The sequence below is a fragment of the Terrapene carolina genome, unplaced genomic scaffold, assembly GCF_002925995.2.
Source record: "Terrapene carolina triunguis isolate 2854851 unplaced genomic scaffold, T_m_triunguis-2.0 Scaffold95, whole genome shotgun sequence".
Taxonomy (NCBI): domain Eukaryota; kingdom Metazoa; phylum Chordata; order Testudines; family Emydidae; genus Terrapene; species Terrapene triunguis.
The window spans coordinates 12,570,516-12,592,869 of record NW_020664446.1 but is presented as its reverse complement, the minus strand read 5'-3'; the positions used below and the strand labels follow the sequence as shown (position 1 = coordinate 12,592,869).

General features: G+C 42.6%; 1 protein-coding gene across 1 annotated transcript in view; it reads right to left on the bottom strand.

The window, feature by feature from the left end:
* Positions 1-16,475, bottom strand: part of TRUB1 (TruB pseudouridine synthase family member 1) — a 45,980-nt gene extending 29,505 nt beyond the window's left edge. The window contains exons 1-3 of the mRNA XM_024203815.3: positions 16,154-16,475; positions 13,758-13,853; positions 5,614-5,669 (exon numbers count right to left, since the gene is read on the bottom strand). Of these exons, the coding sequence (XP_024059583.2) occupies positions 5,614-5,669; positions 13,758-13,853; positions 16,154-16,310 (309 nt within the window). The 5' untranslated portion in view covers positions 16,311-16,475. The remainder of the gene's footprint in view (positions 1-5,613; positions 5,670-13,757; positions 13,854-16,153) is intronic.
* Positions 16,476-22,354: the final 5,879 nt, after the last annotated feature.

The window sequence follows — 22,354 nt, the reverse complement described above, 5'->3', positions numbered from 1 at the left end:
CCACTAACACAACCCAGCACCTTCACACTAAACCCAACAACCAAAACTAGGCCAAATTAGTAAAAACCACAGGAGCCTAGATGGTTACGTGCCACAGTGAGAGAATAAGAGGGAGTGAGATGTACCAATGCCAAGGCCCCTGCAAGGTCAGGGAAATGATTGAGAGATATAATTGGATGATCCTTGCAAGTGATTCGCACTCAGACACTACAGTGGAAGGCGAAAGCCCCCAAGGTCACTGCCAATCTGACCTGGGGGAAAATGCCTGAGCTTGTGAGCAAGAACCAGCAAGCCAAGCATCTGAGGGAGAGAATGCTTGGTACTACCTCCAAGCCCTGGCCCATCCTTTCCAATATCTCATCTCCGGCTGTGGCCTTCTATGATGCATCAGAGGAAGGAGACTTAAAAAAAACCCAGAATACACTGGGGAGATGGAGTAACGGAATCCATTCCTGACCCTCTCCTGGTGGCCAGGTGAAGCCCTGAAGCGTGAGCTTTTAGGAACATATGACAAACTGGAAGTAAACCCCAGCGCTGCTGTTCCCTACTAGCACAAGCAACCCCACCACACAATCACACTCATAAATTTGCTCAGCTCTAAAGAGAGAGAGGTTCTTTGCCCCCACAACTGTTATTGGGAGGCTGTTCCAGAACCTCACTCCTCTGACAATGAGAAACCTTCTTTCAATTTCCAGCCTGGCCAGTTTGTTCTTGTGGCAACATTGTCCTTTATCTTAAATAGCTCTTCCCCCTCTTTGGTTTTTATCCCCCCCGATGTATGTATAGAGAGCAATCATATCCTCTCCCCGCCTTCTTTCTGCTAGGCTAACCAAGCCAAGCTCTTCCTGTATCTTCTCATAAGATAGGCCCTCCACTCCCTCATCAACCTTGTAGTTCTTCTCTACACCTGTTCCACTTTGTATTCATCTTTCTGGAACACGGGAGACCAGAACTGTGCACAGTATTCTAGATGAGGTCTTACCACTACCTTCTGCAATGGCATTAATACTTCTCTCTCTCTACTGGAAATGCCTCACTTGATATAGCCTAGGATCACATTTGCCTTTTTCACGGCCACATCACATTGGTGCCTCGGTCATCTTGTGATCAACCCCTGCACCCAGGTCTTGCTCTTCCCCCGTCATGTCCAACTGATGAGCCCCCAGCTTGCAGCAGAAATTCTTATGGTTAGACCCTTAGACCTTGCACTTGGTACTGTTGTATTTCATCCCATTGAGGGAGGGATAGCTCAGTGGTTTGAGCATTGGCCTGCTAAACCCAGGGTTGTGAGTTCAATCCTTGAGGGGACCATTTAGGGGTCTGGGGCAAAATCAGTACTTGGTCCTGCTAGTGAAGGCAGGGGGCTGGACTCGATGACCTTTCAAGGTCCCTTCCAGTTCTAGGAGATAGGATATCTCCATTAATTTATTTCTGTCACTCCAATCTTCAAGGTCATCCAGATCATTAGCACACACCTACTTTTTGTGACAAGGTCATTAATAAAAATAGTGAATAAGATTGATTCCAAGACCAATACTTAAGGAACTCCACTAGTAACCTCCTTCCAGTCCAATAGTTAACCTTTCAACAAAACCCATTGCCTTCTCCCTTTTATCCCCTTACAGTGCTTGTACTAATCCCATATTCTCTAATTTACGTAATAATTTCCCATGTAGTACTGTACCAAATGCTTTATTAAGTCCATGTATGTTAGATCTATTGTATTCCTCTTAGTGAAAAAAATTAATTAATTTCCAAAGAAAGAAATCAGGTTAGTCTGGCATGATCTACCTTTGGAAAACCATGTTGAATTATATCCCCTTTACTGTTTGTCTCCATGAACTTAATTATCCTTTCAAACGTCATTGCACCGTGACCCCCTTCTGACAACTAAGTTACTACATGACCCTGGGAGGGGGGCGGAGCCTGAGCCCCACCACTCTGGGGAGGGGAGAGGGAACCACAGCCCAAGCCCCACCGCCCCAGGTGTGGTGGAGAGGGGGCCACAGCCTGACCCCTACCGTGTGCTTCAGCTTCAGCCCGGGGTCCCAGCAAGTCTAATGCTGGCCCTGGCAACCCCATTAAAATCGGGTCACGACCCACAGTTTGAGAACCACTGTTCTAAGACACACTACTGAGGACAGACTAACAGGTCTTCAATTGCCAAGATCATTTTTCCCCCTTTCTTAAATATAGTCACAATGTTAGCTATACTCCAGTCATATGGCACTAGCCCCAAATAGATAGATTTATTAAAAATCCTTGCTCCTAGGCTAGCAATCTCATGTGCCAGTTCTTTCAGTATTCTGAGATGGAAATTATCTGATCCCCCCAGATTTGACCACATTAAGATCTTCACATTTTCCTCCCACCTCAGATGTGGTCATTTCCATTTCTATACACTCATTTCCATCTGCCATCCTGCCTTCATACCCATGTTCCATATTATCAGCCCTATTGCCACAACTGCTTTTATTTCTTCTTAAAGCTGGGGTGGATATCAGTCAGCCTCTAGTTCAAATCATCATCACCAGAGAGCATCTATAAATAGTTTGCTGGTCATGGATCAGAGGTGAAAAAAAAGGAAGAAAAATAGTCAGCATGAAATGCATTAGAGGAGCTGTCAATTGACTTGAAAAAGTCAATTATTTTTAAGTCATTATTGACTTTCCTAAAGTAACAAAATCTGGAGAGCACTTGACTGCTGAATTGATTTCTTCATCTCTTGCCCATTTTCCCATTTTAAAAGTATTCTCTAAAACAACAGGACTTTACATTTTCAGCTTTCAAGATAGTGTGCAAAACCTCAACACCGCGGGCTGGAACCAACTGTGACGGGTTGGATCACAGAAACCCCCTTGGGAGCTGCCACCCGATGTGCAAAGACTACCCCTGCTTCTGTTTTCCCTGCCAGCTCAGGACTCCAGCACCCTGTCTTGCTGAGCCAGACACTCCTGTCTGGCTCCAACACAGACCCAGGGTCTGAATCACTTGTCCTAAAGCTGCAAGTTTACCTGAAAACAGCTCACAGTAGCGTGCTTGTCTTTAGCACTCAGATGCCCAACTCCCAATGGGGTCTAAACCCAGATAAATCCGTTTTACCCTGCATAAAGCTTATGCAGGGCAAACTCATAAATTGTTCGCCCTCTATAACACTGATAGAGAGATATGCACAGTTGTTTGCTCCCTCAGGTATTAATACATACTCTGAGTAAATTACTAAATAAAAAGTGATTTTATTAAATACAGACAGTAGGATTTAAGTGGTTCAAAGTAGTAACAGACAGAACAAAGCAAGTCACCAAGCAAAATAAAATAAAATGCGCAAATCTATGTCTAATCAAGCTAAATACAGATAATCTCACCCCCAGAGATGCTTCAGTAAGTTTTTCTCAGACTGGACACCTTCCAGGCCTGGGCACAATTCTTTCCCCTGGTACAGCTCTTGTTCCAGCTCAGGTCGTAGCTAGGGGATTCTTCATGATGGCTCCTCTCTCTCCTTTGTTCTCTTCCACCCCTTTATATATCTTTTGCATAAGGCGGGAACCCTTTGTCCCTCTGGGTTTCCACCCCCCCCCCTCTGGAAAAGCACCAGGTTAAAGATGGATTCCAGTTCAGGTGACATGATCACATGTCACTGCAAGACTTCATTGCCCACTTGCCAGCACACACATATACAGGAAGACTAACAGGTAAACACAACCATCTGCAGACAATGGTCCTGGTTAATGGGAGTCATCAAGATTCCAAACCATCATTAATGGCCCACACTTTACATAATTACAATAGGCCCTCAGAGTTACATTTTATATTTCTAGTTTTAGATACAAGAGTGGTACATTTATACAAATCAGATGATCACCCTCAGTAGATTATAAGCTTTGTAATGATACCTTACAAGAGACCTTTTGCATGAAGCATATCCCAGTTACGTTATATTCACTTATTACCATATTTTCTCTAAAACTATCCCAGTTACATTATATTGACTTATTATCAAGTTTTTATAAAACCATATAGACTGCACAACGTCACACCAACCCTGCTGGGTTAACTGGAGTAGGTCCATGTCTCCACTTACCCAACATCTACGGCCCGGAAATGTAAACACACAAGCCAAGGTTTTGATGCGACTAGCCAGAAAGTACAAGCAGAGGTGAGTCAAGCTCCCATCTGTTAACTATGCAGAAGGAGAGCTCTCCAAATCCACTTGTTGTCTCTTGTGCTTTGCATACTAATGTCTCAATCCTGCAAATACTTATGCATAGAATTTATTCATGTGAGTAGCCCAATTGACAATAAAGGAATTCCTCACAGGACTAATGCCACTTAGGTAGGTAAATGTTTGTAGGATCAGTCCTTAAACTGGTAACACATGATGCTTTTCTCTTTTGTGTGATTGTACACCCTGTTGGTTAAGTTTACTAACTCTATTACTACATATATTATGATAGCTCCCAAAATCCCCATTCAGGACTGGAGTCCCACCATGCTGAATGCTGTACAAACCCAGAAAAGAGAGAGACCATCTGTGCTCTGAAGGGTTTATAATCTAAATGCGTGTATGTTCCCCTGATCAAAGAGTCCAAAAAAGTCTAGGAGCACATAATGTCCCAAGTGCACAGTGTGTTTTGAATAAGGAAACATTAATAGAAGGTTGTTTATTCGCCTTGCAGGTCTGTTGGACAGCCACTCTTAGAACCATCTATGCACTATATGTCATGGTGCCTTCGATGCATGGAACTCCCCAATGGAATTAACCCAGAACACCAGTACCCGCTCCTCCTCCAATTCCTTCCTCTTGACCAACTTTTGCTGTGATACCTACAAGGAAGTCAACCAACTAATGATCTGGTTATACATCCATGGGAAACTGCTGTTTGTTTGTTTGTTTTTTTAAAATATAAGATGATTTGGAAACATCAGGAACCACATATATAAGTTTGTGTGATTACATAGATTACTTTTGTCACCTTTATCCTCCCTTCTTAATTTTGGTCACACTTGCTTGTTACATTTTGTGTCAAATGTTTTGGGGCTGGGCCTATGCACAATGGAGCCCTCATCCCCACTTGCATCTAGACATTATAGCAATACTAATAATAAAGATTTTTTTTTTTTTTAAATCTAAGGGTTTCGTCTTTTAAGACTGCATGGAATTTTTTAAAAAGAAGATGTGAAGAACAGATGTAAATTCATAACAGCTTGTGATGGAAGAATCATAGTATTACTCTATTATATCTACTTGAAAGAAAGGATAGGGAGGATGGGATTTTAAAGTTTTGATTTAAAAACAAAAGTTACCATATTTACAGGACATCATTCATTATTGTGTTTCTACATCTCATATTTAAAATCTACAAAGAATTGAACATTGAAAAAAACCTTCCTACCAAAACGACCCTGATCATCAGTAAGCTCTCTGGGACATCATCAGAGAGACAAGGGTTTTCGACAGACAGTTTAGTATTCTTGTAATAGCAACACTTTGGGTCCTTGCAGGAATGAAGCCATTCTGAGTCCTTGCTTAATGTTGGATGTTTTAGTTGCCTGTATCACGATTCACCTCGACACTGAAAAAAATATTAAGACCAATAACTTAGTGTGCCATACCTTGGAACCTGCCAAAATATTGCTCAGCATTTTAGTTCCTTTTCCAATACCGACCACTGCAAAGACAGAAAGAGAAATATTACAGCATTTTATTCCAATAACTAGATTCACAATCATACATCACGCTAGTCAGAAATAACATTTCCTGCACTGCTAGCATATAAATGGCCTCAATTATCATGATCAGCTGAATGAGTCTTTTAAGAGGAGGATACCAAAAGATAAAGATATTGCCTAAGAGAAAATACCTCTGATGTTGTATCTACTGGGGCTGAGGAAAGGACAAGAAGCAGAAGACAGATAAGCTTTGCCTATTGTTAAAATGCTTTAATTCTACCCTGTGATTTGATTTATTTTGCTGTACTTGCAGTCATCAGTAAAGAAAGACATAGCACAAACCATGGCTCTCAGTCTAGCCTGATAAAGTCTTTGGCAAGGTTCATTATTAGTGAGCCAAAGCCATCGCTGTAACTAATGGACCATTTAAAGGTTATTAGCGGCCTGTAGTAACACAGCTAAGGTAGCAGCAAATACCATAATGGAATTAGTTTGGCACTGATAGGACCAGGGCAAGAAAGTAAAATAATCATGAAGTCCCCGAATCTCTTGCTAGGATCATTTATAAATCAAACAGGCAGGCTCATGTGTTTGTGTGGCCCACTGGCTTTTTCAATTTTAAACTACATTTTGACATGTCAAAGCGATTAACAATCAGATTTTCAAAGTAAATGGGTAGAAAAATCTCTTTACTGTGTTAGAATTCTCATTAAAACTTCCTACAGTAATATGCCTTTCTTTACTAACTTTTTCCATTGGTTTTCTGCACAGTGTTCAGAAGTAGTAGATACAACAGGAAGAGGAAAACCAGAAAACCAGGTACATTATAACCACGCATTTGTAAAACTGTCATCGCCATACAAAGAGTATACGGTAGGATTCTCCAGTACTACCTTGTGTAGGGGATATACCTCGATATTGATGCAAAATGGTTATTAATAAAATTATTGTAATTCTCTTTTATACTGTTAGATTAGTATAATCTTGCCTTTACTCAGTTTTAGGACATACAATTATTTCCATACACAATACTTGAAGAATATGATAGCTCACGGGCTTAAGTTTTTAGTTGCTAATTAATGAAATCAAATCCTAAGGGAATCCATGGGAAATCTCTGCTTTCCATCAACCAGTAACAGGCACCAAAAGTGTCAAAGAGGAGGACACCTCCTTAGCCATAAAACCAAATATATTACCGCCAAGTGTGTTTATACATGCTCTGGAATGCAGTTTTACAACTTCTGTTTTGCTTTAACAGTCTATATATTCTTTTACATACATCTTTCAAAGTAGTATAAAAGTGTTAGTTATTGTGATCTGTCCCTTGTATAGACTATTTGATAGAAGTTAATTACAAGCTGTAAATGTAGGAACCATTTGGTCAAAAGACAAACAACAAGAGTATCTCTTTAAAGAACAGGACACTCGTTTGGTATAGACATGATCTTTATCTCAAGAAAATAAAACTTCTTAAAATACTTGTGTTTTAGAAAGAGATCTAGTTGTGTATTCAAGATATTCCAAAGGGGGGGGGGGGTGATATTTAGTTTCTAGCTCTGATAATGCATCCTAAGTAATAAAAGAGGCCCTCTTTATCCCTCCCCTTTGCAAAGGGAAAAAAACCAAAGAATTCTAGAATTATCCTTATTGAAACTGATTTCTTTTACAATTGCTCTAAAGTCTTCAAATGATAAGAAGAACGTTTATGGTTGGACAGTGTTTTATGGACGATGTTAGTTATGTCTAACTCTATGTTTCCTCTTGAAGGTGAAAACCTCTGTTGTCCCTTAAATGCTTTGAGATGTGTATTTGCAAATGTAATAACTGCCTCAATACCACTATTATGTGAATAGTGGATGTATTATGTAAAAAATGGAATCAAATGACCTTGCTATAACAGATTGCTAATATAAGAAGCCATCTGAGTATAAAATCATTCATATTAATTGGAAAATTAATTAGTTACCTAGCAATGGTTAACCAACTCCTTACCAAACTCAGGAAGGCAAGAAAAACCTCTCTATAGATTGGTAAGAAATAAGACACAATCTCGCTGCATAACCATTTAAGTTGAAAGACTTTATTTAAGAATCATTTAAGTTTAAAATGACTTCTAAGAGTTTAAACACTTTTATATGCAAAATAGGAGTGTTTGGACTCATTTGAGATAAAATTTCAACTTCTATTAAACCTTGATGGAACTAAAGGGATATCTCAGAAAATTGACTGAATAAAACAAAAAGTTAAAGCTCTAACTTAAAGATGTTCTGAGAGTTTCCCCAACACAAAGACAAAAACAATTTAGGGTATGTCTACACCCAGCCGCTAGTTCGGCGGCTGGCAATCGAAGTTCTGGGTTCGACTTATCGCGTCTTGTCTGGACGCGATAAGTCGAACCAGGAAGTGCTCACCGTCGACTGCGGTACTCCAGCTAGATGAGAGGAGTACCGCGGAGTCGACGGGGGAGCCTGCCTGCCGCGTGTGGACTGAGGTAAGTTCGAACTAAGGTACTTCGAACTTCAGCTACGTTATTCACGTAGCTGAAGTTGCGTACCTTAGTTCGATTTGGGGGTTTAGTGTAGACCAAGCCTTAGCCAGCTGAAGAATTATTTTGCTAGTCTTTAAATCACAGTTCCCCCCTAAGGCATGGCAAGAACCCCATGCAGCTGAAATAATGGAACTCACATCCCTGAACTGGCACTAAGATTGGACCTACCATTTCCCTGTCTCTCTAAACTATATGATTTTTAGCAATTTTTGTGATAAAATTACTTGATGCTCAACACCTTAAAACACCCCTTTTTACCCACATTTGTAATAGGCCAAGCCTACAAGGGTATGTCTACAGTGTACACTGAACCCATGCTCTGACTCAGGTTTGAGTCTAAACCCTGCTTCCAACCACACAGAAATCAGTCTGACTCAGGTGAGCAAGCAGACAGGACCCAGGTCCTAGGAAGCTGCTAAACAGGCGGGTCCCACTGAGACTCAGGTCCAAGCCCTGTCATTTTGCAGTGTGGATTCAGGTCAAGCCATAAAACCAAGATGGAAGGTCTGCATCGTGCAGTATGGATGCACTGGCACAGCTGAGAGACCTGGATCCAGCAATGGTAGACCCAGGTTTACAATGCCGTGTGAATGCTCAAGCAGGGGGTTGGAAACACTAAGTCCGCAAGCCTGAGTCCCACAGACTGAGACACACCCAAGCATGAAATAAAGAGTCATAAAAATGCATCTTTTGAGAAAAACATTGTCTATACCTTTGCAATGCGCTCAGCTCCAGAGTATCCAAGCACCTTATTAGAACTGGATAGTAATGGAGAACTAAATGCCTCAGTTATTCAAAGGGCGAAACCTGGAAAGCTGTAATGCAGAAGGGTGCAAACACTGAGAAGAAAAATTCTTTAGAGGGGTACAAGATGGTAAAACAAGGAGTAAGATGATGAAACTAATACAGGGAAATTTTAAGGTGGATGACAGGAAATACTCCCTGACAAGGAGAATGAGTCTGGGAGAGAGGTCTCTCAGGGTACGTCTGTGACGGGTTCGGTCACAGAGACCCTCTTGGGACTGTCACCTGATGTGCTGCCAGTACTACCTCTGAGCCAGTCTTCCCTGCCAGCTTGGGACTCCAGAACCCTGCCTTGTTGAGCCAGACACACAAGTCTGCTACAACACAGACCCAGGGTCTGAACCATGACCCCAAAGCTGCAGACTTTAACTAAAACAGCTCAGCAGGTTTCCTATCTCCAGCACTCAGATACCCAGCTCCCAATGGGATCCAAACCCCAAATAAATCCGTTTTACTCTGTATAAAGCTTATACAGGGTAAAATCACAAATTGTCTGCCCTCTATAACACTGATAGAGAGATATGCACAGCTGTTTGCTCCCCCAGATATTAATCACTTACCCTGGGTTAATTAATAAACAAAAGTGTTTTATTAAGTATGTAAAGTAGGATTGTACAATCCTTGTTAGTTCCAGCTCAGGTGATAACTAGGGGATTTTCATAACTGGCAACCCTCCTTGTTCTGCTCCACCCCCTTTTATAGCTATGAGTCTCAGAACCTGGGTCAACTGACTTGATATTGCACTATGGAGTTAGGTATAGTAACTAGTATAGTAAATAGTAGTGTAAATGTGCTCGGACACCCCCTTCTCTCTGGGTTTCAGAGCCCGGGCTCTAGCCTGAGCCCAGACTTCTACACTACTATTTTTAGCCCCAAAGTGTGAGCCCCTCGCACCTGAGTGAGTGGACCCAAGCTTTAAGAGTTGGTACCACGAGTTATTTATTGCAATGTAGACATGCCCCATGAAGTCTTTATCTTCTAGGTCACTGATTCAAATACAGCTTAGGTAAATAGTGATTGAAAGTTGTCATAATCTGATAGTCAATGATCTATACCAAATGAAACACTGGTTGCAGAACGTATGCCAGGTTCAGAAGAGAGGCTGAAGCTCACACGGACATTCAGACTGAACTGCTCTGACCCCTAAAGGGGAATCACTATAGGTCAGGGTAGAAGCACACTGGCAGAGTAGCAGGGGGGTGGGGGAAGCTTTTAGGGCTGCTGCTGACACTTTGAACCTATTTCGTGGCTAGTGAACATCAGCCACTACCCAAGTGGGGGTGTCTTATCTCAGAAGATTTCCATGCACCAACCATTCCCCAGCCTGCACTCAATTCTAAGAGGATAAATGGTGACTTCTGCCTCATCAAGAAGGTGACAAACTGATTTTCATATCAAAGTGCTTGTACAATTTTCTGCTTTCTCTTCTTACCTTCCATCATGCAACCATCACACTTCACGTAACTACAGTCTGTTCAACTCCTATTCTGGGGCAGAACTCCAGCCACTGAGGGAGACTATCAGAAATGTTTGGTCTAAAGTTTCCCAAAGCTTTTACATTAGAGCCAGGCTGCTCCTTAATAAAAACCCCAAACTGAACTGTATTAGGGCTTCTCAAACATTGCCTAGTGATCTCTCAAATGCTAGAATGTCGGTGGAGAGAATGCTTTCGCCCAGCTGTTACAAATAGGCAGAAAGGTCTGATATCAAGCAGAGAGAAAGAATCAGAGCATAGATCTTGAAATTTGAGGCCACAGATGCACAGATCAAGAGAAGAGGTTTAGTAGCCTCAAAGACTTCTTGTGATGCTGCTTTGTAGGTGGAAGAAAGAAACCACCACCAATACGCTGGAGACAACAGAGAACAGTTAACTGAACTGTTAGAAAAAATAACAAAGAAAAAATTATTTTCTTTTATTTCTTCCCTTCCCCCAACTATTTCTTCTCACATCTTTAGAAATTTTAAAGCATTCACTCCCACCCTCCTACCAATTTTGTCCTTTTCTATTTGGCTTGCATTGATTTTTCTCCGTCACTAGAACAAAACATCCTTTGCCCTTGTGAAGCATCGATCGGAAACATATTAAGGTGATGCACTTTTCTGTCTTTCCCAGACATGCACCAAGCTTGAATACATTCTGTCATGCCACAGATGCAAGCTCTGGAGCCCACTGGCTGCCAGAAGACAGTAGGAGAAGCAATTAAAAAGCCTCAATGATTTTTTGTTTTGTTTTGTTTTTTGGATCAATGCTGATGACTTCCCACAACAAGAAATAACGTGTTCAATGGGAACATCTGTGCAAGAGAAAAAACCTTCTGCTTCAGAACCAGACAATGTTCTTCATCAAATGGCAACCGAGTAAACAGGAAATTGGAACAAGCAGAGCTAAAGTTTACTTCTAGTTGATGGGAGTTACATTTTATAATGCACGCAAGCCACAGAAAGACAATTACCAACATATTGGCAGCCATTGGGAACAGACACTGTCTCCTTGAAGCACAGTTCTACTTTAAGGCGTGACTATGTCAAAACTCAGTGGATCTGTTCCCTATGTATATTCATATTCACACCTGTTGAATTTAATTACAAAACAGAATTTTTACTGTTTTTATTCCTTTTAGCCCTGCAGAGCAACACAGCTAAGATTATGGAAGCTGCAGATTCTGCTCTATGTTGTTCTTCAACAAAATGATTGATTCATAGATTGACAGATTCTAGGACTGGAAGGGACCTCAAGAGGTCATTGAGTCCAGTCCCCTGCCCTCATGGCAGGACCAAATACTGTCTAGACCATCCCTGACAGACATTTATCTAACCTACTCTTAAATATCTCCAGAGATGGAGATTCCACAACCTCCCTAGGCAATTTATTCCAGTGTTTAACCACCCTGACAGTTAGGAACTTTTTCCTAATGTTCAACCTAAACCTCCCTTGCTGCAGTTTAAGCCCATTGCTTCTTGTTCTATCCTTAGAGGCTAAGGTGAACAAGTTTTCTCCCTCCTCCTTATGACACCCTTTTAGATACCTGAAAACTGCTATCATGTCCCTCTCATTCTCTTTTCCAAACTAAACAAACCCAATTCTTTCAGCCTTCCTTCATAGGTCATGTTCTCAAGACCTTTAATCATTCTTGTTGCTCATCTCTGGACCCTCTCCAATTTCTCCACATCTTTCTTGAAATGCGGTGCCCAGAACTGGACACAATACTCCAGTTGAGGCCTAACCAGTGCAGAGAAGAGCGGAAGAACGACTTCTCATATCTTGCTCACAACACACCTGTTAATGCATCCCAGAATCATGTTTGCTTTTTTTGCAACAGCGTCACACTGTTGACTCATATTTAGCTTGTGGTCCACTATAACCTCTAGATCCCTTTCTGCCGTACTCCTTCCTAGACAGTCTCTTCCCATTCTGTACGTGTGAAACTGATTGTTCCTTCCAAAGTGGAGCACTTTGCATTTGTCTTTGTTAAACTTCATCCTGCTTACCTCAGACCATTTCTCCAATTTGTCCAGATCATTTTGAATTATGACCCTATCCGCCAAAGCAGTTGCAATCCCTCCCAGTTTGGTATCATCTGCAAACTTAATAAGCATACTTTCTATGCCAATATCTAAGTCGCTGATGATATTGAACAGAGCCGGTCCCAAAACAGACCCCTGCGGAACCCCACTTGTTATACCTTTCCAGCAGGATTGGGAGCCATTAATAACTACTCTCTGAGTACGGTTATCCAGCCAGTTATGCACCCACCTTATAGTAGCCCAATCTAAGTTGTATTTGCCTAGTTTATTGATAAGGATATCATGCGAGACCGTATCAAATGCCTTACTAAAGTCTAGGTATACCACATCCACTGCTTCTCCTTTATCCACAAGACTCGTTATCCTATCAAAGAAAGCTATCCGATTGGTTTGACATGATTTGTTCTTTACAAATCCATGCTGGCTATTCCCTATCACCTTACCACCTTCCAAGTGTTTGCAGATGATTTCCTTAATTACTTGCTCCATTATCTTCCCTGGCACAGAAGTTAAACTAACTGGTCTGTAGTTTCCTGGGTTGTTTTTATTTCCCTTTTTATAAATGGGCACTATATTTGCCCTTTTCCAGTCTTCTGAAATCTCTCCTGTCTCCCATGATTTTCCAAAGATAATAGCTAGAGGCTCAGATACTTCCTCTATTAGCTCCTTGAGTATTCTAGGATGCATTTCATCAGGCCCTGGTGACTTGCAGGCATCTAACTTTTTAAAGTGATTTTTAACTTGTTTTTTTTTATTTTATCTTCTAAACCTGATGATGATGTGCAAGTTGGGAATCATCCATCTTGACTCTCAGACCCAAGGCTGAGTTTACACAGCTGGCAATTATCATTCCAATACCAGTAAATTGAACACACTTGATATAGAAATCATTGCGAGATAGTAAACGTAGAAACCTCATTGATGCCTTTGTTATTAGATGGGTTATTTTTCACTTCCTATCCGGAACTATTGTGTTGCTGCACTCCATAGCTGAACTGAATCCTACACATCTCTAGTTTCTAAAGTACTTTGAGATCTTTTGAGACAAAGACACAGAAATATAAAGCATTATTATAACAAACTCTACAGAAAATTACAGCAGCTACAAAACACCAGCTTAGCCTAAAAAACAGATACTTTTGTTTGGCTATTAGAAGTACAATTCATTAAATAAAAACAAAGATATTGCAGATATTCATATTTTAATTACCCAGAACTCCTGCAGCTGCACTATCTAGAGTCCCACCATGTCCAATCTTCAAAATCTGTTTTTTCCTTTTTCTTGCACACTTTTGTATACCAGCTTCTGCAAAAATAAATTGACAAAATGCATTACAGAACAACCTCAGAACATGGCAATATGCAATATATTAAAAAAGACAAAACATTCAATGGAAATAATTTTTCTCCATGCTCTGATTAAATACCTCTACCTCAGTGGCTTGAGCATTGGCTTGCTAAACCTAGGGTTGTGAGATCAATCCTTGAGGGAGTCATTTAGGGGTCTGGGGCAAAAATCTGTCTTGGGATTGGTCCTGCTTTGAGCAGGGGGTTGGACTAGATGACCTCCTGAGGTCCCTTCCAACACTGATAGCTAATTATGAAATCATAGAATATCAGCTAATTATAAATAATCTTATGCACCATTATAAACAGAAGTGTTAAAGGAATATACAAGAAACACCAGAGTGGACAGGTTACCTGATTTGTTTCATTAATGAAACATGTAACACTATCACCAGCTGAACACACTTACAGAAAGCATCACTGAGCCTTCTTGCTTTATTTGATTGCACATAATGGGCCACATACCACTCAGCTCCATGAATGGTTTCAATAGAGATGTCTATAAGCAACTGAGTGGAATTTGCGCTTTGTTGCCCATCTGCTGTTATGGCATATCGGGAAATGTGACTAGCCTGTTACAATCCCATCTAGGAATTCCACAGCCTTGATCACTCCCTGAAAAAGAAACATTCAGCAGACTCTCTGGACCATTATAAACTTGAAAGCAAGTCAACTGAATATACAATTGAAAGAGCTACACATGCCCCCAAGTCCCCTTTCCAATTTCTATAGCTTTATAACAACTTTCCTGTTATTTCAAGTGTTTCTCTCTCTTCTGTTACAGTGAGAGCCCCACACAAACAAGGGAAAGAACTTTGAAACTAGCTGTCAACAAAGTGCTACAACTGTAATTATGCTACACAGACATTAATCCAGCACTGGGACTCACATGGGCAGACCCCTGTGCCTGCATGGAGCCCCACTCAATAGGTGTCTATATGGGACAGACCTACTGCAGTTTTCCATGCAGGACTGGGGTCTTATACTGCAGGAGACTCTGTAATCCCCAATCAGGATCAGGGCTTCATCATGCTATGTGCTGTATACAAGATAACATGGTCCTTGCCCCTTAAGGAGGTTACAATCTTAAACCCCAACCCTGCAATTCACTATAGAGAGGTGGAGTAAGGAGTGGCATGGAGCCCAACTGAAGTCAGTGGGGATTGGTTCTGTAGTGTTCCAACGCTGTTATTCACAATCCTTAAATTCTGTTCCACTCAGACAAACTCATGGGCCTCTGGGTGGGACTGAAATTATTTCAGTGGGACTTGATGGAGGCATAAGAATCCACCACCATGGACCATACTGCAAGAGCGGGACCCACCGGAGTAAACAATCTGAAAAATTAAGGAGAAAATATATTTTTCTGGCTTTCTCTTTCCATGACAGACAACAATGATATAAACTTTGAAAAGGAAGAGGTAATATGTTCCTAGGAGTTGTGGTTTTCTGGGCTACTAAATCACAAAAGAGGAGGCCCACATACCAGAAGCTTGAAAAAGCCTAACTAGGTGAACACAAATGGATAATATATTTGTGAAATCAGACATCGGAATGAAAGCAGCACCTTCATTTTGAATTTAATTGTAGGCCAGTTTTTAGTGTCTCCCTCCTGTGACTAAGGATTTTTGTCTATATGTATTTTAACAGACGTTTTACAAATCTCACTTCCCTCTAACCAAAGTATCCCCCATTTAGACTTTTCCAGCTCTGCAGCCCTGGAAAATCTGGATTTTTAAACTTGCTTTGAAACTTCCAGGTGCACCTCAGGTATCAGAATTTGCACGTCAGGTAAACTCATGATTATCTTCGTGCGCAAAAGAAGGGGTGGCCACAAATTAGGTGTGGATTCAAACTACGCTGATTAGGGCATATGAACAGGTGAAGGTGCAAACTGCACAGCAAGGAAGCTACACACAGGCAGTAATTTGCACACACAAAACCCTTACTTGGGCCTGGGGTAACTGGAATGGGACCATTACACAGGCAAGGGGTCCCCAGCCACCTGCAAAGGGGAAACTGATGGTCCAGCAATTGGATTTGCAGACCTACATTTAGGGGGCAAAGTACTGTGTGCAGACTGATACTCTCAGCACGAATGGTGTGGGGCTCCTACAACTGTAGGAAGAGCATGAAGTTCCCACCATGTGTCATCCAGACCTGCCTCCTCCCAACGTACCCGCAGTCCCTGCTTGAACCACCCGCCGTGGCCTCCCGCACCCAGCCCGAGGGTGACATCCTGCCCCTTCCCTGCAGTACCTGCCAGCAGCTTCTCCTTCAGCTGGTTGAGCACGTTAGCAGAAGTGGGCCCTTTGGGTTTATACACAGCAAACAGCCCGCTCAGAGAGAGCAGTTTAGCCGCTGCTGCTGGGTTGGCCATAACATGCCCCAACCTCCCGTGCACCTTCTCAGCCATGCTCCGGGCCGGGCTCGCCCAGGCTCAAGATGCACCGAGGAGGCCAGGGGATGGCGGCTCTGGCCCCGGCTTTCTGGGACCGGGCTTCCCTTCTACCCACGTGGGGCCCGGGCTCGTCTTCTCTCCCCGCCCCGGGCTGCAGCCAGGAAGAGCTCGGTGCCCCGGTCCCGCGCAGGCTCGCGCCGCAGGAGGTGCTGGGAGATGTAGTGTTCGCCACGCACGGCTGGGCTGGGCGGAGGCTTTGCCCGGCCCCGGGCGCTGCAGCCTGCGCGGGGCAGACGGGCGAGCTTGCGAGCAGGCACGAGCAGAGATGGCTGGAGAGGCCTCGCCCTGCAGCTCGGCTGGGCCAGCCCTGCCTCTGCCTGCCGCGGGTTGAGCGGTGTCAGGGCAGCCCCGGGGTGGGCCAGGATCCCGCGGTGCACAGGCTGCCGCTGCTCCGGGCACCGCGTGCACAGCATTGTGCATAGGGGGAGCAGCTTGTCAGAGAAACACCTGGCCGCGTGGAGGGGAGGAGGTCACAGGGATGGCACCCCGTAGCTTTGTTAGGGGCGCATACGTGGGTTTCTTTTGTGCACCATGGGGGGCAGGGCTGGTGCTACTATTAAGGCAAACTAGGCGGTTGCCTAGGCCGCCAAGATTTGGGGGTGCCAAAAAGCGGTGCCCCCCCCAATTTTTTTTTTTACAGTGTTCCTCCCCGAGCGTGCAGTCGCTGCTCCATTTCTCCCGCCTCCGGGGCTTGCGGCGCCAATCAGCTGTTTGGCGCCGCAAGCCTGGGTGGAGAATTAGAGCAGGGCAGTGTGCTGGGGAGGAGGCAGAGCAGAGGTGAGCTGGGGTGGGGAGCTGCCGCACGGCTCCCGGGGGGGAGCTGCTGGGAGGGCGCCTCAGGGCGGAGGGGGAGCGGGGAGCTGCTGCAGGGATGGGGGGGGCCGCAAGGTGGAAGTTTCGCCTAGGGCACGAAACTTCCTTGCACCGGCCCTGATGGGGGGGATGGGAGAGGACAGAAAACTGCGCCGTTCTCCTCTCGGCTCTATTCTCCATGAGTTGTTCTGCTCATCCCTGTTGCACGCAGTTTGCATTTTTTATTGCCCTGACTCACTTTTTCTCTCTTCAAAGTCCCCACATTTTATATTTAAGGAGTTAGAACCAGTGGGGAGCGTGGGGGAAACAATTACAGCTGTTGACCCAGAATGATTAAACTCCCAATTAAACTGAAGACTCTTAACAGCTGAGTTGATAGAGGAGCAGCAGGGAACAACTTCGTTGTTGTTACAGTTATCACACATTGGTTTTTAACGTGCTGAAGGCTTGAACATTTTACTGACTAAATTAGAGAGAAACACAGGTTCTGATTCTCAACCCGATTGCATTGGTGTAAATGAGACTTAACTTCAGCAAAGTGAACAGAGTTACACCAGCATGAAAGTTTCAGAGTGAAGGAATCAATCCTTATCTTTTTGAAGTCAATTTTAAAAAATCTCAGTGATCTCAATGGGAGCAGGAATAGTACCTAAAGAACATTAGCCAACAGTGAAAACACTGTTAGACCCCTATCTTCACAAACTGGGTTATTTCTAGTCGGAATTTGTCTACACATTTTTAACAGTGAGGGTAATTAGCCACTGAAACCATGTGCCTTGGGATGAGTTGGATTTTTCATCACTTGAAATTTTTAAATCAAGTTTGGATGTCTTTCTAAAAGACTGAAAAGGTCAGCCAGAAATTACAGGTTTAAGAGGAATTACTGGCTGAAATTCTATGGCCTGTGGCATGCACAAGGTGAAACTGGATGATCATAATGGTCCCTTCTGGTTTATAATGTATGAATCCATGACCATCCAAGCACATGCATAAGTATTTGCATGATCCAGGCCTAAAATTTGGATAAATTTATTGGACTATTATGTGGTAGCTGGCAGTAATTAATTAGAAAATAAATGTACCATTCTTTAGTGAATGGGATGGAACTCCTTCAGTTTCTGTTAGTATAGAAAGAAGGTGCTATAAATCGTTCCCTATCATGCAGGCTCAGATTTGAGATCAGTCATTTCCAGGGCAAATTGATTTCGTGAATATCACATTTAGATGTGATATTTACACATTTTGTGCTCACCATAAACATGCAAGTAGTTTAGACTCTATCATGCAGCAGATATGGGTGTGAAGTGAGGCTTTTTAGAGACACTACATCATTCTGCAGCAAAGTACACGACTTTCTGATTAATTGGTTTGGAAAGCAGCTCTCCCTCTCGCCCATCACACTGTTAGTCATTGTACCTTTGTTACATGACTTTAAATAATGATATTCCACTGAGTAGGTATTAAGGCTATTAATCTTCCTGCTTTTGTGGAGTCCTGGAAGAAAGTATTACTAGGACAGGAATTTTCTAGATTTCTAAGCCATTCAGTTTAGCCACCGTAGGAAGTGCAGCCCTCAGATCTAACTTTTCAGGCCTGAATCCTGCACACTCATTACTCTGAAAAAACTCCCATGGGCTCTAATGGAATTTGTGCTAGAGCAAGGAACGCAGTATTGGGGCCTTAGTTTTCTCAGAGACAGGACAAGTTGCTTAGTTTGCAAGGAACTGAAACCTAGCAGATAAAAACAAAGTTACACTTTTCGCAACAAATGTGTGTATGGTTAGAGAGCAATGGGTATCCACTGTGGGGCACAGAGTTTCACAGGGGCAAACTTTTACCTGGAGCCCATCTCACTTAAGTCAGCAAGTAGGGCTCTGTCTGCATGGAGCTCAGTGCTGGATCAGAGCCTATATCTTATCTATGTACTTCTGTGGCCTATGGTAGATTAATTGATTTGCTCAAGGATGGGAATTGAATACAGATCTTCTGACTCCCACACCCATGGCCTAGCCACTAGACCATTCTTTCTTTCCCATATTGCTATTAAGAGCCTCAATCTACAGTCTCAGCTTCCATTGACTTCAGTACCACATATGCCAGGCCACAGGTGAGTAATTTGTTGTAGTAAAATCGTGTGTGTCAGTTGTGGAGTAGTTTGGTTTTTTAATGATCCTCTCCCTCTTAAAAAATAATGGGTGTAAGGAACTTTGAAAGTGCTAAGTAGTCTTTTATAGACTGGTCTCAGGAAGAATAAACCCTCTGGAAGTAAAGCAGGATTTAATTATAAAAATTCTTTGCTTAGTGCTCGTTTACATAGCTACACTCTGACCATAAAAATATTGGCTGCTACCATAGGGTTAATTTCCTAAGGATTGGTACATGTGGCCATCATTGCTGATGCATGAAAGTGGGGTGCCATGATCCTCTCCTAAAAGGCAAGTGAAGAAACCTGGACTCATGGAAAAGGTCAATGAGACTTTTGCCATTGATTTCAGTGGACACAGGTGTAGTAAGATGAGGCCCTGAAACATAAACCCTTGTATCAGAGGCACGGTATGAGGCCTAAGGCCTGATCTTAGTAATGATCAAGACTTTATTAATATAAAACAAAGGAGCAAGAGGCAGGCCCTGCTTAGAGTCTGGCAAGGAGAGGGCTGATGTTGCAAAAATACACATACCTAAAAGGTACTGGACACTAGAGATATAAACATGTACCAGGATGGTACCAAGAACACTCCGATACTAGCACATTCCACACAGATAACAAGGAACAGGCTGACCCATCCTAAAAACAGGGGCAAAAGGGTAATATGATGGATAGATTTCAGAGTAGCAGCCGTGTTAGTCTGTATTCGCAAAAAGAACAGGAGTACTTGTGGCACCTTAGAGACTAACAAATTAATTTGAGCATAAGCTTTCGTGGTCTACAGCCCACTTCTTCAGATGCATAGAATGGAACATATAGTAAGGAGATATATATACACACAGAACATGAAAAGGTGGAAGTAGCCATATCAACTCTAAGAGGCTAATTAATTAAGATGAGCTATAATCAGCAGGAGAAAAAAAACTTTTGTAGTGATAATCAAGATCAAGATTGTTGATGATGGATAGAGTTGTTTTGTCCGAACCAACATGTACAAGGTGAGAGGCGGCACCCTAACATGTAGAGAGGTTGTACTTCAATACATCAGGAGTGACATGTAACTTGTTTGTACCTGTGTATAAGAATGCATCCCTGGGGCGGTGTCTTTGTCTGGCCTAGGGGGCAGTGGTAAATCCTGCCACTGACTGAGCCAGTCCATTGTCAGGGAGCACATATGTACTAGCAGAACTGTAGACATCTGATCCAGGGAGCTAGAGACTGTGTTTCGTTTGCCAATAAACCTGGCCGGATGCCTTTGTACCTTATCGGAGTCTGTGGTCATTGGGCAGTTCGCTCAAGATCTGCTGTGCCAGCTATCTGCACAGAGCTGGGACAGCACATAGGGAGAACACACACACACGCAGCCGACTTATCAACATTGGATAGAGCAGAGCACCACACTGGTGACGCTTGATGATAACAGGGTTTATCCCAAAGAGTGAGACATGAAACCCCTACCTCCAACAGTCCTGACATGAGAAGTCCCTTTTGCATGTGTAGTTTAGCTGTGTTAACCTAACCATTTGAAAATGGGATTCTAACATTGTCCTAGCTAAAAACAGTTTGAACTGCATTCTAAAAGACCTGTGAAAAAAGATGTGAGCCACTTGTGCCTAGCACTATCATTAGGTCAGTGGGCTGGCCTGAAAATGCTTTCTAATGTTTAGATGGATCAGTGAAACAGACTGCACAAAAATGTGAACATCACCATCTGCATAAAGATATTCATGCAAAGAACATCTTGGCTTTTCAATAATACAGCAGCAGCTAGGGACTATGAATAACCTTCCTGTACAGATTACTTGAGATGCCTCTTTTTAAGGGTTGATTTAAATCAGAAAAGGGTTTTGAAATGATTTGGCTAATATAGGTAACCATGGGTGGGCATAGAGTTTGCATCTGAACTTCAGCATTGCTCCAGCAAGTAAGGAGGAACTTGTTTTGCTATTTTTTGTTTTTCTTTAAGGCTAGGATTTTCAAGGAGCTTAAAGGAGTTAGGCACGCAACTGTCATTGAAAAGCAATGGGAGCTGAGCATGTAATTATCTTAGGCCCCTTAATTCTACCTGAATGATTAAAAAAACATGTTATGCATAAAGGACCTGACCTTTTAAAGACTATAGAAGACTTGCTTTGGCTTCACTGGGGATTGGATCATGGCCCCAAACCAGGAAAAATTACCAAATGCTATGTGTATTACAGATAAAGGGTGGACAGGTAAATAGATTCAGACTTCTCCTTTCACAAGGCAACGCTATTTAGAACTCAGGGAATTGGTGCTGGGAATCAGTTACTGAACCAGTTATCTCAAGATGACTAGTTAAAATTTGTCTGGTGTCGGTGGTATTTGAAAGTCATTACCATTACAAAATTTGTATCTGCGTCCGATCGTCAAACATGGTCCATGGATATCCACAGATTTGCGGGGCTCTAGTTATAAAGGTGGCCCAGATCCTCAGGTGAAGACAATGGAGTTACACTGACATACACTTGCTTTGGATCTGACTCAGTTATGTTTTACTAGTGATGGTTAATTTGGTTCCATTACTCGATTTTCTGAACTACTGAAGGAGTGCCCTTTTCAGAGAAGAAAAAATTGTTATTGATTAGCTAATGTGGTGGTATTTATAATCCACGGCTTTCACCGGGATGCCCACAGCACAGAATAGAGAATGATATTTCCTTCTGCAAGTGAAGCTGGTTACTGCTCTGCTTGCTGTGGGAAAGTGGCCTTTTCTAAAAAAAATGTTTTTAAGAGAAATGAGACTGGACTTCAGTGTCTTACAGCAGACACAGTAATGAAAATCTGTGACTGTGTTTCAACTTTCTGTGACTCATTTTATGGTTCCAGCTTTGTTTTCCATGTCCACATACAATGAATAATTGCAGGGAGAGAAATTATTGTTTATGCTCTTTCTGCAAAAAATACAAGCAAGGATCCAGATGTGTGAAAGTATAGGCTCCTGTCCTGCAAATCATTCTGCATGGATGCACCCTTGTGTCTGTACCTGGGTGCAACAGCTTGCAGGATTGGGGCCTTA